Source organism: Chrysoperla carnea, chromosome 1 (assembly GCF_905475395.1).
Source record: "Chrysoperla carnea chromosome 1, inChrCarn1.1, whole genome shotgun sequence".
NCBI lineage: Eukaryota > Metazoa > Arthropoda > Insecta > Neuroptera > Chrysopidae > Chrysoperla > Chrysoperla carnea.
Genome location: NC_058337.1, coordinates 61,357 through 77,391, shown reverse-complemented (window position 1 = coordinate 77,391; position 16,035 = coordinate 61,357). Strand labels below are relative to the sequence as shown.

General features: G+C 26.7%; 2 protein-coding genes across 2 annotated transcripts; one reads left to right on the top strand and one right to left on the bottom strand.

Annotated features, from left to right (window-relative positions):
• Positions 1-961: 961 nt before the first annotated feature.
• Positions 962-7,046, bottom strand: LOC123306041 (prolyl endopeptidase FAP). Its single transcript, XM_044887907.1, has 14 exons — positions 6,988-7,046; positions 5,390-5,603; positions 5,210-5,304; positions 5,008-5,135; positions 4,405-4,622; positions 3,637-3,913; positions 3,287-3,410; positions 2,968-3,197; positions 2,310-2,823; positions 2,074-2,216; positions 1,783-1,977; positions 1,548-1,705; positions 1,218-1,429; positions 962-1,108 (listed from the first exon to the last, which is right to left on the bottom strand). Exons 1-14 carry the CDS (start codon positions 7,024-7,026, stop codon positions 962-964), a joined length of 2,694 nt encoding a protein of 897 aa, XP_044743842.1. The 5' UTR covers positions 7,027-7,046.
• Positions 7,047-13,981: 6,935 nt separating this feature from the next.
• Positions 13,982-16,023, top strand: LOC123306039. Its single transcript, XM_044887906.1, has 4 exons — positions 13,982-14,179; positions 14,369-14,391; positions 14,712-15,506; positions 15,739-16,023. Exons 1-3 carry the CDS (start codon positions 13,982-13,984, stop codon positions 14,938-14,940), a joined length of 450 nt encoding a protein of 149 aa, XP_044743841.1. The 3' UTR covers positions 14,941-15,506; positions 15,739-16,023.
• The last annotated feature ends 12 nt before the right edge of the window (positions 16,024-16,035 follow it).

Below are 16,035 nucleotides of genomic sequence, written 5' to 3'. Positions count from 1 at the left end.
CACGAAAATTAAGAAGTTTTAATAATAAGACCATTTAAAATTAATTAAAGCTAAGTTTTAACAAATTTAGCTCTTTTTCCGCAGAATATTTTATCTAATAAACTTTCTTCTATAATTTTATTATTTTTTCGAGTTATTTAACAGTAAAGACATTTTTTTTGTTTTTTTTGCATTTAAATTGCACTATTTCAAAAACTCTGTACCTGAAACTAGAACTTAGAACTTTTTGAGCATGTTGTCAGTTCAAAGACCTTAATAATTTTAAATTGGAAAGTTTTAATTATTAATTTTCGACCAGCCCACTTATCGCATCTCCTTCTGATCACCTGATATATTTTAGAAATACCTTAAAATAATGAATTTTATTTGTACGTGAACGTGAACGTGAACGTGAACGTGTATTGAATTGTATCTGTTTTATAATCATGTAGATATTAAATGTTGATATTTAATTGTATGGTAGGTAGGTAGGTAGGTAGGTAGGTAAGTAGGTAGTTATTCTGTTCTGATGTTAACTAACTTTTTGTTTTTATTTATTAATTAAAAGTGTTAAATGTTAGAATCATCTAGTTAATTAACTAATTTAACAATCAATCAATCAATAATAGATAAGAGTTAAGACTGATAAGATTGAATTGATTTGATTTGATTTATAAAGTCATCACATCACTATCATCATATCACTACTCACTACATATCACAAAACTGTTAAAACTGTTTTTATTATTATTAAATTTAATTTAATTTAAAAACACCACAACTTTAAAACTTTAATTAAAATAATTTAATTAATAAATATAAGAGATTTATTTTAATACATATTAATATGTGTGAGGTGTGTGTGTGTGTGTATTTAATTAATTATTTATTGATTTATTTACAAAAACAAAACAAAATTATTTAGAATTTTAAAATTGAATTAGATAAGTGTATAATTATAAAAAGTTTAATAAAATTTAATTTAATTAGTATAACCACCACCATTACGTAGACCAGCTTTTATATCTGGTGGTACTTGTTTTCTAAAACAATCATCTAAGAAATGTGACATACTCATATATAGATGACGTTTAACACCTCCTAAATTATGACTTTCATCTGGATATATCTATAAACAAAAATAAATAAATAAATAAATAAATATTAATTTTATTAGGTATAAAATATCATATTACGGTAATCAAGAAATAATTTAAAATAAATTAAGACGTACGTACTTGTTGTCTAAATAATGCTGAATGTGATGCTAATGCACGTGACAAGACCATGCTTTGTTGTATATGGACGTTATCATCAGCACTTCCATGAATTAAATATAATTGATGTGCACGTAATTGTTCAGCACGTTGAGATACATCAGCTTCTTCATAACCTTTGTAATTAGCTGTTACATTTGGATAACCCATATAACGTTCTGTGTATGCTGAATCTAAAACAACAACAAATTATAACTTTTGTATAAAACATTATATATTTGTATTTGTACAGAGTGTAGCAGTAAGTAAAGTAGAGTTAACTAAATCAAAACATAAAAATTAAATAATTACCATATAATTTCCAATTGGTAACTGGTGCAATTGCAATACCACAATGGAAGACATTTAATGAACTAGCTAAAGCTAATGAAGCAACAAAACCACCATAGCTCCAACCCCAAACAGCTACACGACGTCCATCAATAAAATGAAGTGAATCACGTAAATATCTTAAAAAATAAATAAAATAAATCTAAGTATTTAGTAGATAAATATTAAGTGCTAGTTACTTCTAAATCTAACTTACTCTGTTACTTCTAATTGATCAGCCACTTCGACGGTACCCAATCTGTAGTAAACTTCATGTAGAAAATCATAGCCTTGACCACCAGAACCACGACCATCGATTTGAGCGATTATATAATCTTTTTTACTTGCTAAATATGTATTCCAATCAATACGCCATCGATCTGTTACTAATTGTGTTCCTGGACCACCATACCTGAACCATCAAATAAATACATAATGTTAATCAATTCATTTAGGGTTGTTGTCCCTAAATTTGTCATAAATATATAAACAAAATAATAATACTTACACTTGGACAACTAACGGATACTTAGTGATTTCTTCTTCACGTAGACCTGGTGGTAAATGTAATCGTACTTGTGCGTGATACCCACCAGATATTTGTACAGGGAACGTTTTTATTTGTGGTTGAGCCATTTTTGATAGTTTTTCCTGGAATCAAACAACAACAACAAACGTAGGTATTGTGATTGATATGAACTCGTGAACTCAACTCAACACAACAATTTCATTTCATTTCATTACCTTCAAGTACGTATTATTTTGTAAGTGCATAAGTAACTTTGGTTGTGGCATTCCTGTCGCATACAATTGACTGGTTGGAACACCTGGTCCCAAACATTCCAGAACATAATATGAAACTTTAACAGGACTAAAGATAGCATTATGAAATTGACATGGCAAGTTGATGGGTTGTGGTGTAACTTTCTTCTTTTTCTTGCGTACCATTACAGCTGGCGTGGGTGGAATGGTGACATCATCATCAGAGCCCCCCAACGGTGGTAGACCACCCCCACTCCAATCACGTTCATTGGTATTAGTTCGTCTTCGACCCCACACAACACTCACCTCCCCACCAGACATGTCATAGTAGTTTGCTGTTGGTGGCGATCGACCAGGGAATACTCCAATGTGTGATCCTTTCTCGCACGTTAAACAATGTGGGGGCTTCAAGGGGGCACCAATTCGAGGCGGTATCGAAGTAATACGGTATAGATGTTGTTGGCCAGGCTTTTGTTCTGGAATCCCTAAATAATATCTGAAAGTAGAAGAAGTTCGATATTTGTTATTTTTTGAAATATCATTAATCAAGTAGCACAGACAGGTCACAGGTCTAAAAGTTAAAGTCTTTAAAATTTATTGAATGTAGATAGATTGAATTAAAAATACAAGTAAGACTTACATCAAATCATTTTTATGATCCCATGATAAAATTCTGGTAACTTCAAAACGACCATGCGTCAATGGCAGCACACGTTTCTTTGGTATATTTACACTGATTATGTGTCTGAAGTGACCAGCTGGACCATCACGTACTGGAGCGATACTAACATACGTTTGACCATCTGGTGAAAACAATGGTGCTTCACCAACATCCACCCATCCACGACCATCACCAGTTATCTTATGAGTCTGTTTGTCCAACGTAAACGTAACAAAATAAATGAAAACAACATGATTATAAGTCTTATTACAAATACTTAAAATAAGAATTGAATTACCTCTTGACAAACCCATGCAGGACTTTTACAGATTGTGACCATAGATATATTTTGTGGACGATTTAACCAAACAACACTTATTTCTGTTAAGGATACCCAAGTCACTGCAGTAAAATATAAATCCCTAAAATCAATTTTAAATTGTAATTAAAATTGTAAATAAAAATAAATAAATAGTAAAATTCAATTAAATATCTAAAATTAAAAAATGCATGCATCTTTGGTCATCTTAGGTACACCCGACCCCTGAGTGGTCGACTATTTTTTACAAAGTAATAAACAACTAATAAATAAAATTTCAATGCATTAATTTTTTCCTTAATTGTAAGTACTAATATATATTTACGTACTGTTTTGGCCCCATTCCATCTGGAGGCTTTACAGTCTTAGTGCCAATATTATTTGGATCAGCTAGATCTGCTACACGTAACGTGACTATTGGATTTGGTGTTCCAGGTCGTGGATATCGTAATGAACGTATATCTGGATATAGATTACCACCATCTTCTGGATTACCAAACCATGGAAACTTAAGTTCCTCCACCAGTGAATCATTGAACGTTGCATAAACTAATAGATGACCATCTTTGGACAGCCAATATGCAGTATTTGTACTTAATATTTCTTCTGTACTTAAACAAATCAAATCAATCAATAAATCTTGCACTTCATCTAGATCTAGAACACAGATCATGCAATTATAATGAACAGGTTGGAGACTAAGACCTCACTTGTGGAAATAGTACAGGACTTCATTGTTCCTGAAATAGACCTAGAATAAAGGAATTGACTCTTCTTGCTGCTGAGAGGTGCCCAGATCTGTAACTCGGAAGGTTACAGTGAGTAGTCTATGAATTCTTCGAGGATAGTCTATGAATGCTTCGAGAAGACGAATCACCTGACACTTAACAACACAGTCAGGCGTCAAAGGGAAGGTAGTAGCTGTCTTTCCTATAGCAAGATGCTCTGTAATTTACCTAATCAAAGAATGGCTACGACAAGCCCATCTTGATTATCAGGACTTTGCGCAGGGCATGCGACAGGTCAAGCTTTGTATAACCACTGCCAGGGCATTCGACTGTGCTGGGATTACATTAAAAATACCAAAAGTAGTGTACCTTCGTAAAGCCAATCAGGAACCCCATTACTAACAACACCTGGTACCGCTGTATGTGTGATCCGATATCCAGTATTAGAACGTGGCTCTTCACGATAGTAAATATCATAGTCATGCACCATGATGACCCCATGACCTCTAGGTCGTGGTGACCATTCAGCCGATAATAAATATGGATGGCCTTTATTTTCTGGTAATACTGTTAACGGATATGATTGTCTAAAATATTAAAAATTAACATTTAAAAAGTATAAGTTCATGTTTTATTTTTCTGATTGAGAATAATAACAATTATAAAAATGATTAATTAAACAAAGGGTAAGGTTATACGGACACTATCGTATTTTTAGCATGTATCTCATGGGTATTAGCATATATCTAAGTTTTATCTGAGACTCATGTTAAACATACGATAGATAAGCCCTTTGAAAAAGACGTATTCAATTCGAATACGATTCAAACTTTCAAATTTTTTAAGAATGTCCATAAAAACTCTTCTTACTACATAATACATGATAAAATGGAAAACAGAATAAAATCCAATCTGTATAACTATCGTTAAATAATAAAAATAAAAGTACAGTGTTTGGCATTGGTACGTTACCTATTTTGTATATCATAAACAGTATATTGTGCTAAATATGAATGTCTAAATAGTTTTTTAACATTTTGTGCTAATAATAAATAATTGTGATCTGGTGATAATACAAACTTGGCTGGATTTAATATTCTCTAAAAAATAAAAATTAAATTATTACTAGCGAACCTATAATAGGTTTATAGCTTATAATTAATTAATAACTTACATATGTTTGATTTGACATTAATGTTCTTATTGATAAATTGGAAGCATTTAATAAACTAATTCCACCCCAAACATCTTTAAATATCATACAATTTGCTGTAAAATTAATATTTTTATTATTATTATGAACACTTTTAACTTTGGGTTGATTTATAATGGTTTGACTATTTATATTACTTACATGATACCCATGAACCATTAAAACGTAATGGTGAGAATTCATGATTTAATATATCATGTAATTCAAATCTACGACCTTTAACTCTTGGTCCATCATCTGGTGGTGTTAATAAAACAACGCTGGTCACTATCAATGCTAATACAATAATGATAACTAGTACAGCTATTAATATTCCACGCCAATTACGTTCTTGTGGATTTGATCCAACTAATTTCTATAAAAATATTAATTATTAATATCTATTAAAATTCTTTTAAGAGAGTCTTATTTTGTATTTAATTAATTATTTAATTCAGTTTATTATAATATTATGTATTTTTGCTATAATATTATTTGTAATTATATAATTGGATGTATTGGTCAATCAATACAGCCCAGAGTTAAGATGTTACAAGACTTATGAATCACACTATATAATTACTTTTATTAATAAATATAAATATAATTTGATATTGATGTAAATTAAAGCGTCAATATCATATAGTATTGCAATAATACTAATATAATTGTAATTATTATATATTATATATTATATATTATATATTATATATTATATATTATATATTATATATTATATATTATATATTATATATTATATATTATATATTATATATTATATATTATATATTATATATTATATATTATATATTATATATTATATATTATATATTATATATTATATATTATATATTATATATTATATATTATATATTATATATTATATATTATATATTGTATATTATATATTATATATTATATATTATATATTATATATTATATATTGTATATTATATATTATATATTATATATTATATATTATATATTATATATTATATATTATATATTATATATTATATATTATATATTATATATTATATATTATATATTATATATTATATATTATATATTATATATTATATATTATATATTATATATTATATATTATATATTATATATTATATATTATATATTATATATTATATATTATATATTATATATTATATATTATATATTATATATTATATATTATATATTATATATTATATATTATATATTATATATTATATATTATATATTATATATTATATATTATATATTATATATTATATATTATATATTATATATTATATATTATATATTATATATTATATATTATATATTATATATTATATATTATATATTATATATTATATATTATATATTATATATTATATATTATATATTATATATTATATATTATATATTATATATTATATATTATATATTATATATTATATATTATATATTATATATTATATATTATATATTATATATTATATATTATATATTATATATTATATATTATATATTATATATTATATATTATATATTATATATTATATATTATATATTATATATTATATATTATATATTATATATTATATATTATATATTATATATTATATATTATATATTATATTGAATTGCATTGCATTTATTAGCAAATTCTCTTTCAATAAAATGAAAGAATACAAGGTATACTTATAAATAAAAACAATCAGATAGATAGATATAATTAATAAATTGATTGATAGATTGATGAATTAATTGATTCTTACCTCATCATCAAGATCTGTAGGATCCACCATCTTTACCATTGTTTGTTATTAAACCAATTTTAATTAATTTATTTTGTTTTATAATAATAATAATAATAATAAGATTTATTTATTTATAAATAATAAACATTTAAACAAGTTGATTGTATGTGTAAGTAAAGTAACTAAACTACATACATTATACAGTCATCTCCATTCTGCACTAAACACACTACAACACTAATAAATACACTACACTAACACTAAACATTACACTTATATTGCATTGGTTGTGCTTGCTTCCTTACTTGATTACAGCTCTCTTACTCTTGCACTAAATTTATTATTTATTTATTATTTTATTTTATTATTTAATTCATTATCACATATTTAATTTGTTTTGTGTTTGTTTGTTTGTTCTGTTGTTTAATCTATCTGTAACAAAGAATATTAAATATTAATTAAAGTAGATAGATATCAATTTTAATACAACATAGTATTTAAATAATTAATTATGTTAGTTAGTTGATATTCATTGTAAGTTTATAATTTATCAATCATGATTATATTATAGAGCTACAACAGTTTATAAACTGTATTTAATATTTAATTTGAGTCATTACGGTAGGTATTAGAATGGTTTTAGACGATCAAAACTAAACTAAATTAAATATATTTAGGTACTTTCTTTATATTATATGTATAATAAATAAAATAAAATGAATTTGATTGATTTTTATAAAATTATTAAAGTCACGTACACCTTCACACACACACACACACACCCACTTACACACGCATGTAATATAATAATTAATAATTAATTATAGATTTTTTTTATATATATATTTTTTAATAATTATATTTATAAAGCAAATAGATTTGGTTTATTGTTTGTACGGATAGGGATTAAATCTTTGAGTGAGTTTACCTCTTGAGTAACCGCGGTCGCATAGTTAAATGATATCCGTATTCTTCTTTTAAAATAAGAGACTAAAAATATTCGAACGATTCAATCGTTTGAGGATTAAATCGTTTATAGAAACTATACCTCCAGGATATGTTGGTTCAACTTGTAGACCACCGTCTTCTAGTAATTATACTATCAACTGGTCTCACCCAGTATTTAGAGACTACCAAACCGATTTATACATGAATAAATTTCTCCAAACTCTATATAAAATGCATTAGGAACATAATATGTTCTTTTATTGATGTATGAATAAGTTCTCAAAACTGTTACATAGCAACGCTACCAGCAAGGAATCCAAACCACTAGCACTGATCAGTAATTGATTAATGAATTAATTAATAATTAATTTTTATTTCAACAACTATTATTATCAATTAATTAAAATTATTTATTAATTTAATAAAAATATAAATAGAATTTATACAAGAATTATAATTTGTTTTTTTATTTTAAATTTTCTACTAATTAATACCGTTATTTGTATTTGATAGATATGTGTCGCTGTCTAGTGGTTAATAATGCAACTAAAACATTTTCATGAAGAGATCCATGGTTTTGTAAGAAGTTAAAATGACTTCTATATGTTATATGACTGTGGTCTGGATGGTTGTTATAAATAATAATAAAGTTCAAGTTGTTGATCTTATAAAATAAAATAATAAACTTTAAGTATTTGTTTATATTTGAACATAACACAACTTTAACTATAACTATAACTACAAGTATTGCATACAAAGTACAAGTACATACAACAAGTACAAAGACTAGTACTAGTACTAGTACTCGTACTAATACTAGTACTAGTATATAGATAGCTAAGTGTCTTATATTGTATGTATGTATGTTCTATAAATAATAAGTACTTAAAAACTTATTATTATTTATGTTTTTACTTGTACTTGTAATTTTATATACAGATTGGATTTTATACTGTTTTCCATGATCATATCATATATGTAAAAAGAAGAGTTGTTATGCACATTCTTATTTATAAGACAAGGAAAGACTATTAATAGACGACTTGTTGTGTACGCACTACTATACTATAACACAACAAAGTTTAAACAACTGATGAACATGAACTTACTGAGTAGTTCTGTTCAATTAAGAAACCCCCACTATCATGTAAACGTCTTACAACTAACTCAAGCTCAACGTGTATCTAAACTTCAATACAACGAATACCTATAACACCTCTTTCTTAGATGTATTAGGTACTTTACGCATGTATTCTGCCATACTTGTGGGGATAAATGTTATGATTGTGTAATGCGTACATAATTATTATTAATCATGTATTAATTTTTTAAAGAGTCTTACCTTGTCTTATAAATAAGAATGAATGAATAAAATCTCTTCTTACTACATTTATGATCATGGAAAACAGTATGAAATCCAATCTGTATACATGTATACAACCTGTTTTATAGTTTTTAACTTCATATATACAGGATGTCACAACATTAGTGCACAAAATTCAATAATAAATCATTTTTATTTTATATTTAACAATTTATTTACTTAGTCACATCGTCACATAATTACTTAGTTGGAAAAGTACTAAGATGAAGGAATGAATTCAAAACAAACAATTAACTGAATTAATTATTGAAATACTATTTGTAGACAATGTTCATTACGTAATTTTGTTCTATCCTTACAAACTTGAGATTAAACAAATAGTTAATTATGCGTTTGGTTAACAGTCTAGTTAAGTTAAACAGCTGTTTAATTAATTTTTTTGATTTAGGTCAAAAATTTAATTAAAAAATCATTATATTCACAAAGTTATGATAAAATTCATCATCAAAGTTGAAAATAAGATACAAATAACTTTAACTACAAGTGTAAACTTGCGTTAGCGCTCGTACTACCTTAAGTTGGACATAAATATGTTTTTAAAAAGCTTGAATCATCATTTTGAATGTGAGGTCATGATGACTAAAGACACGTAGCCGCAGCCAGTTAGCCAGCATACCCATGTCTTAAAAAGCAACATAAACTCCTGCACTGTAGTATGTATGAATGTGAATGCGAATATTCGTGCCATCACTAATATGTTCAATGTTCATGTTTTATATTTGATAATAAGAATGGTGTTTGTTTGTTGCATTGCAGATATGATTCTAATTCTATGGTAGGTACCAGGTGTATCAGGTGTACCAGGTACATACATACACTACCTATAAAACACACTATATACAAGGTGATTTTAATTTATTTCATAAATGTAATGTAATTTTTAACTCCTGAACAAAAATAAAAGATTGTTATAAATTTGATCGCTATGAGCGAGCTTTGTTCGTTATTTATTTTAAATAAAACTTAGCTAGATTGATTTTTCACCCCCAAAACTCCCTGCATACTGAATATCATGAAAATCGTTCGAGCCGTTTCTAAGATTAAAGTTTCCGAGAGAAAACCAATTTAAATTGGGAGCAACTAACTGCTTTACCGACACTGAAACACAAAAGATAGGTTTCCGATAATAACGTTGTTAGATGATTAGTATGCAGCGTGTTTTTGGGGCTAAAATTCGTTCTAGTTAAGTTTCATTTAAAATAAATAACGAACAAAGCTCGCTCATCCACTGACGTACTGTACTATTATATTAAATAATATTAGATAAACATTAGTTTATATTTGATAATGAATGATATTGATAATATAAATGACATTGAACTTTATTATATTTATTTAGGACATACATACAATATGTAACAACATTCTTTTATTTTTAAATTTATGCTCAAAATGACAACGGGAATCGAAAAAAGGGATAAATTCTAAGCAAAAATCATACCACAGGTTTTAAAGTACTTTAAAAAAATTTGAAAATGAAAAAAATTTCAAGTCAAATTAATGTGTGCCGCTTTCGAATTAACTTTATTTAGGTACTCGTACTGGCAACATGCTTAAAAAGTTCTTACAATTTCAGATAGATATTTTTTGAACTTTTGCAATTTACATGCAATTGGCTCAAATTTGTGTTTTTAACTTTGTTAAATAAGCTTTAAACAATCCAAGCGAACAGTTTTTTTTATAAAGATTCATTCCGAGCTATTCTCTCAATGCCGAGCTATAAATCTTACAGCTCTTCACTAAAAGTGTAATTAAGTGTACCAACCAACGTGCAACGTGTATGTATAATGCAGTACTTTTATATAGATAAAAATATTTATTGACATTTTAATTTGAATTAAGAAGAGATAGAAACATTTATTCTTGAATAATTAATGAATTAATTAAATTAAAATTATAATAAAATATTAATTAATAACATAACAAACAACATTGATGTGTTCTTGAATTGATTTATTTACCTTTAATATAATTAATTATATGTTGATATTTAATTATAAGTTGATGATGGATGTTAAGTGATGAAATGTAAATACTTGTAAAATACATCAACTATTAAAAATATAAATGGTAGCAGAGCTGAACTGTAGGAGCTTGTTGTCATTCTTATTGTTTAGTCAAATATTACTAGTATTACAACAACTAGTAGCAGGAGCTCCAATAACAACACACCACATCATAGCTCTAACTAGCTAGCTAGCTCTAGCTACTAGCTCTCTACTGCACTACTAAGTAACACTAACAAACACACCAAGAATGGATGTGATGGTAAGTGATGATTGATGATTAATATTAATAGGATGTTATCTCACAAATAAATATCACTTAAATCACTTTTAAAATATATTATCAAACACTTGTTTTTTATTTAATTGTTGTATAATAATCCTGCACTGAGCTATATAGGTACCATTTATTGTTCTATTGTTGTAGCTCTCTCATTTGAACATCACAACCTCACAACAAACACTAACACACACTTGTAACGTACTACGTACAACATCGTGCAAGATCGTGCAACATCGTATTTGTATAATACTCATGCTCATCAAGCTCTCATGACGTGTACTCAACTGGTATGTATCGTATCAGAGTAGAGTAGCTCTGTTGTTTGAGTTCAGGAAGCACCAGTACCAGTACCAGTACCAGTACCAGTACCGGTATTGTGTCACTACTACCTTCTGTATGGTACCAGACTAGATGCCAACCTATTTACTATCCTAGTAGTACCAGACCAGCTGTGAGCTGCGAGCTATCAACTGTTTGTTGTAAGCTGAAAGCTCTTCAATTCGATCAGTTTATTTGTGTTGCGTGTATGTCGTCACTACAACCATATATATATACCTAGTACAATGTAATGTATACAGGGTGTTCTATAATGGCCACATGTACTAATAAATGTACGCTGATTATTAACTTCCCACAATAGTCAGTTATTGTAATGGGTTCGATTCTCGAAATCGAAATTTTCAACACATCGCTACAAAAAATGAAATCGACTTTGTTGAATTATCGATCGAAGTTTTTGAACGGCAATATGATCCGAAAAAAATTTCATAACACTAGATTTTTTTATTCATTTATTCAATTGTGTAGAGATCACAGTCATATAATGTGTACAAGTCATTTACCTTCTTGCAAAACTATGGATCTCTTCATGAAAATGTTTTAGTTAAATTATTAATCACTAGATAGCGATACATATATAAAATCCAAAATGTGGTATTAGTAGAAAATTTAAAATATATAAACCAATTATAATTTTTATATAAATTCTATTTATATTATCATTAAATTAATAAATAATTTTAATTAATTGATAATAATATTTGTTGAAATAAAAATTAATTAATAACTTATTGGTCAGTGGTTTGGATTCCTTGCTGGTAGCGTTGCTATGTAACAGTTTTGGGAACTAGCTCGTACATCAATAAAAGAACTTTTATTTCTAATTCATTTTATATAGAGTTAACAGATTTGTGTGGTGATCTTAAATCCGATTTTGCGTATTCGCGAAATTGATACTTTCGCCGCGCCGCTTATTAAGAACATGACTTTGACAGTGTTTGGGACCCTCTATCTTGCGGTTTTATTCATTAAAATTTAATGATTTTGGTATCGTTGGACTTGTCTGTCTTTTATCTTCAAAGCAATTTGAAGCACAGTAGTTATTTCAATAAAATTTAACAATTTCAATCGTGTACAACTTTTGAAACGGTTGAAGTTAAGTTTCTCTACTCTATATAAGTGTCCATTTCACCACAAAACTATCACAATTATAATTAATTAATTAATTAATTATAATTGTACATAAATAAAGTAAATAAATATTATATACGATAATATTTTTTATTGATTCAACAACATTAAAATAATATATGTATATATAAAATGTAAATGAATGTCATTTATTTATTATTTTGACATTTAAATTGTCATGCGTACGTTTAAAAATAATGAACATTCACGAATTATAAACAAAATACGAATTAACTTCATTCGTATTCGTATTCGCAGATATTCAAAGAGGTTTGTTATATTATCATTAATATATTTATTTGAATTACATTGTATAAGATTCTTAAGGACAAAACGGCCCAATCATTTGAAATTCTTCCAAAGTAATTTTAGTAACAATAAAATTGGAATTATTCAAATATAATAATACATTGTCTTATTTTTTTTTAAAACAACTTTAGTCTTTACATAACACAAAATATGTAAATAAATAAGTTAAATAAATGAAACCAAAATTATAACAAAATGATGTTTGAATTTGATTTTACAGTAATCTGTAAGTTATGGTTTACTAAAAGCATAACTTTCATATTATATACATAGATGGTGCGCAATGCATTATTTTATTTTTACACCTTTACATTAAATGTCAAATTTATTCAAGCAAAATGGCTACCTTTAAAATTTTATTAAATTTACTTATAGGTTATCTCTGGATACAAACAAGAGTTGTTAGTTATCTGTGAATCTGTAATCAGGCACCATTTTAAATAAATAATGGATTCAAATAAAATGTTAAATAAATCATGTCAAACAAATTTAATTAAAAAACGACATAATAATAATAATTATATTATTCGTTATAATAAAGAATATTTAAATAAATTAGAAAATATGATTAATATTAATAATAATAATGAACAAACAACAAATGAAAGTAAAATGGAAATGATAAGAGAATGGGTAAATCATACAGAACCCAATTTAGATTATAAAGAAGGTTTTGTTGATGATGGAGATAAAGATAATGATAATTCACAAACACAAAATAGAAATGAAATAGAAGAAGAAAAAAACGATAGAATTAAAATAATGGATGAATTAATAATAGAAAAATGTAAAGTTAACTATGCAATGAAGGTAAGTTTTTAGTGGCATTTAATAACTTAAACATAATAATTTAAATACATTGAACATAAGATAAAGAAGAAACATAATTATTAATTAATTAATGAAATTAGTGTTTAAATTAATTATTATCATATCATGTAGGGATACAAATATTAAATTTTAAAACACATAACACATAGAAATCTGTATTTGTTGTAGGATACGAGACAAACAAAATCCAAGTAAGTATTAATATCAATCAATCAATACTAATCAATTATATCTGCACTTTAACGAGCTTTAATAAAAACCAGGAAAAACAAACTAAAATAATTCATTTATTACGTAGATTACGAATTTGTTAGTAGAGATAGCGAAAAACTTCTAGTTGTTCTTGAATAAAGGAAAATACGCTCAATTTTATAGGTTAATATTTTAAAAGCTAAAAAAGGGAGAATAGTTTTTAATACTTGTTCATTCCATACGGTTTCAATTTTTGATTTTAAACATTGTAATGAAATCAATATTACATATATTGATTAATGATTAATTAATTTGATAGGTCATATACAATGTGGGAACAAAGAGAAATTTTAAAATATATTTTTATAAATAAATATGAAAACCAAGTAATGGGTAACAAAATATGGCAACGAATGGAACTGGAACAAATTGTAAAAGAACGTACATGGCAATCGTTAAGAAATCACTTTAGACGGACAATCTTAACAGAACCAACATTTAGTTTACTTGTCAAAGAAAAAGGAAAAGAACTATTAACTAAAAAATAATTATCAAAATCAATTGTTGCATCGTTTTAACAAACACAATACAATTAAATAATACAAGTAAGTGAATCAAAATAAATGAATAATAATGAGGGAGCTTTCAAACCTCTCTGTGTGATTTATGTGAGAATCTGTTCACATCAATTTTAAACAGAAAGGTTATAGGATATGACAAAATACCAGCGGAATTCATTCAGAATGTATGCCGCTGAAATCAATACGGCTTCCCAATGAAATCAATATGATTGAATTTGTTCGATTATTTAATAAAATTTATGACATCGGCGATCTACCACAAGATTTGATAACATCTGTCACGATTATCGCACAAAAAACACTCCAATCAAAAGTTGTAAAATTTTCAATCGATACAATTTGCATTCTTTTAGAAATTCAAAAAATTCACACCCATGTGAAAGGCGTTTGCCAATCTACAGTTGGTTGATTTCGAACCCACCAGTTTGGATTAAAATTGACTATATACAAGCCAGTCATTTTTAAAGAATTTGTTGTTCCTAGACGACGTCAATTGATTGGTTCAAGTCCTGAAAAACGGCTATGTCTTTACGGTAAGAATTTTTCGATTTTGAAATTCCGTTGAGCTTTATTTTTTTTTGTGCTGGGAAATTATTATTGTGAACCTAAAGGATTGCATCAAACTCTGACCACGGTTTGTTTTATTTAAACCAAATATTTTGATGAGTCCACAGAAATAATGTTCAACTTAATTAAAATTGTTGATTTTAAATAAGTTTTGATGAGAGATGATGTTTCATTTATTATTAATTTTCGATTTTTCAGATACAGCAGCGAATATTGAAGAGACACGGCTTCACATCTTGGCTTCAAAATTTTAATGAGAGGCATTAAACCAGTATTATTAATTACACAATCATGTTGTTTTTCGAACAGCGATAAAATCTGGTGGTTTTAAGTCACATTCTAAGCGGTTATTTTTGAGAAGTTTTACATGATCGTGTCGAGTTAGCTTGATTTTTTATTTTTGCGTCAAATTAAAATTTTGTTGTGGATCAGGGGTTGGAGCGGAGGAGCGGATATCTTTTTTAGGAAGCGTATAATATATTTAAAGTTCACTCA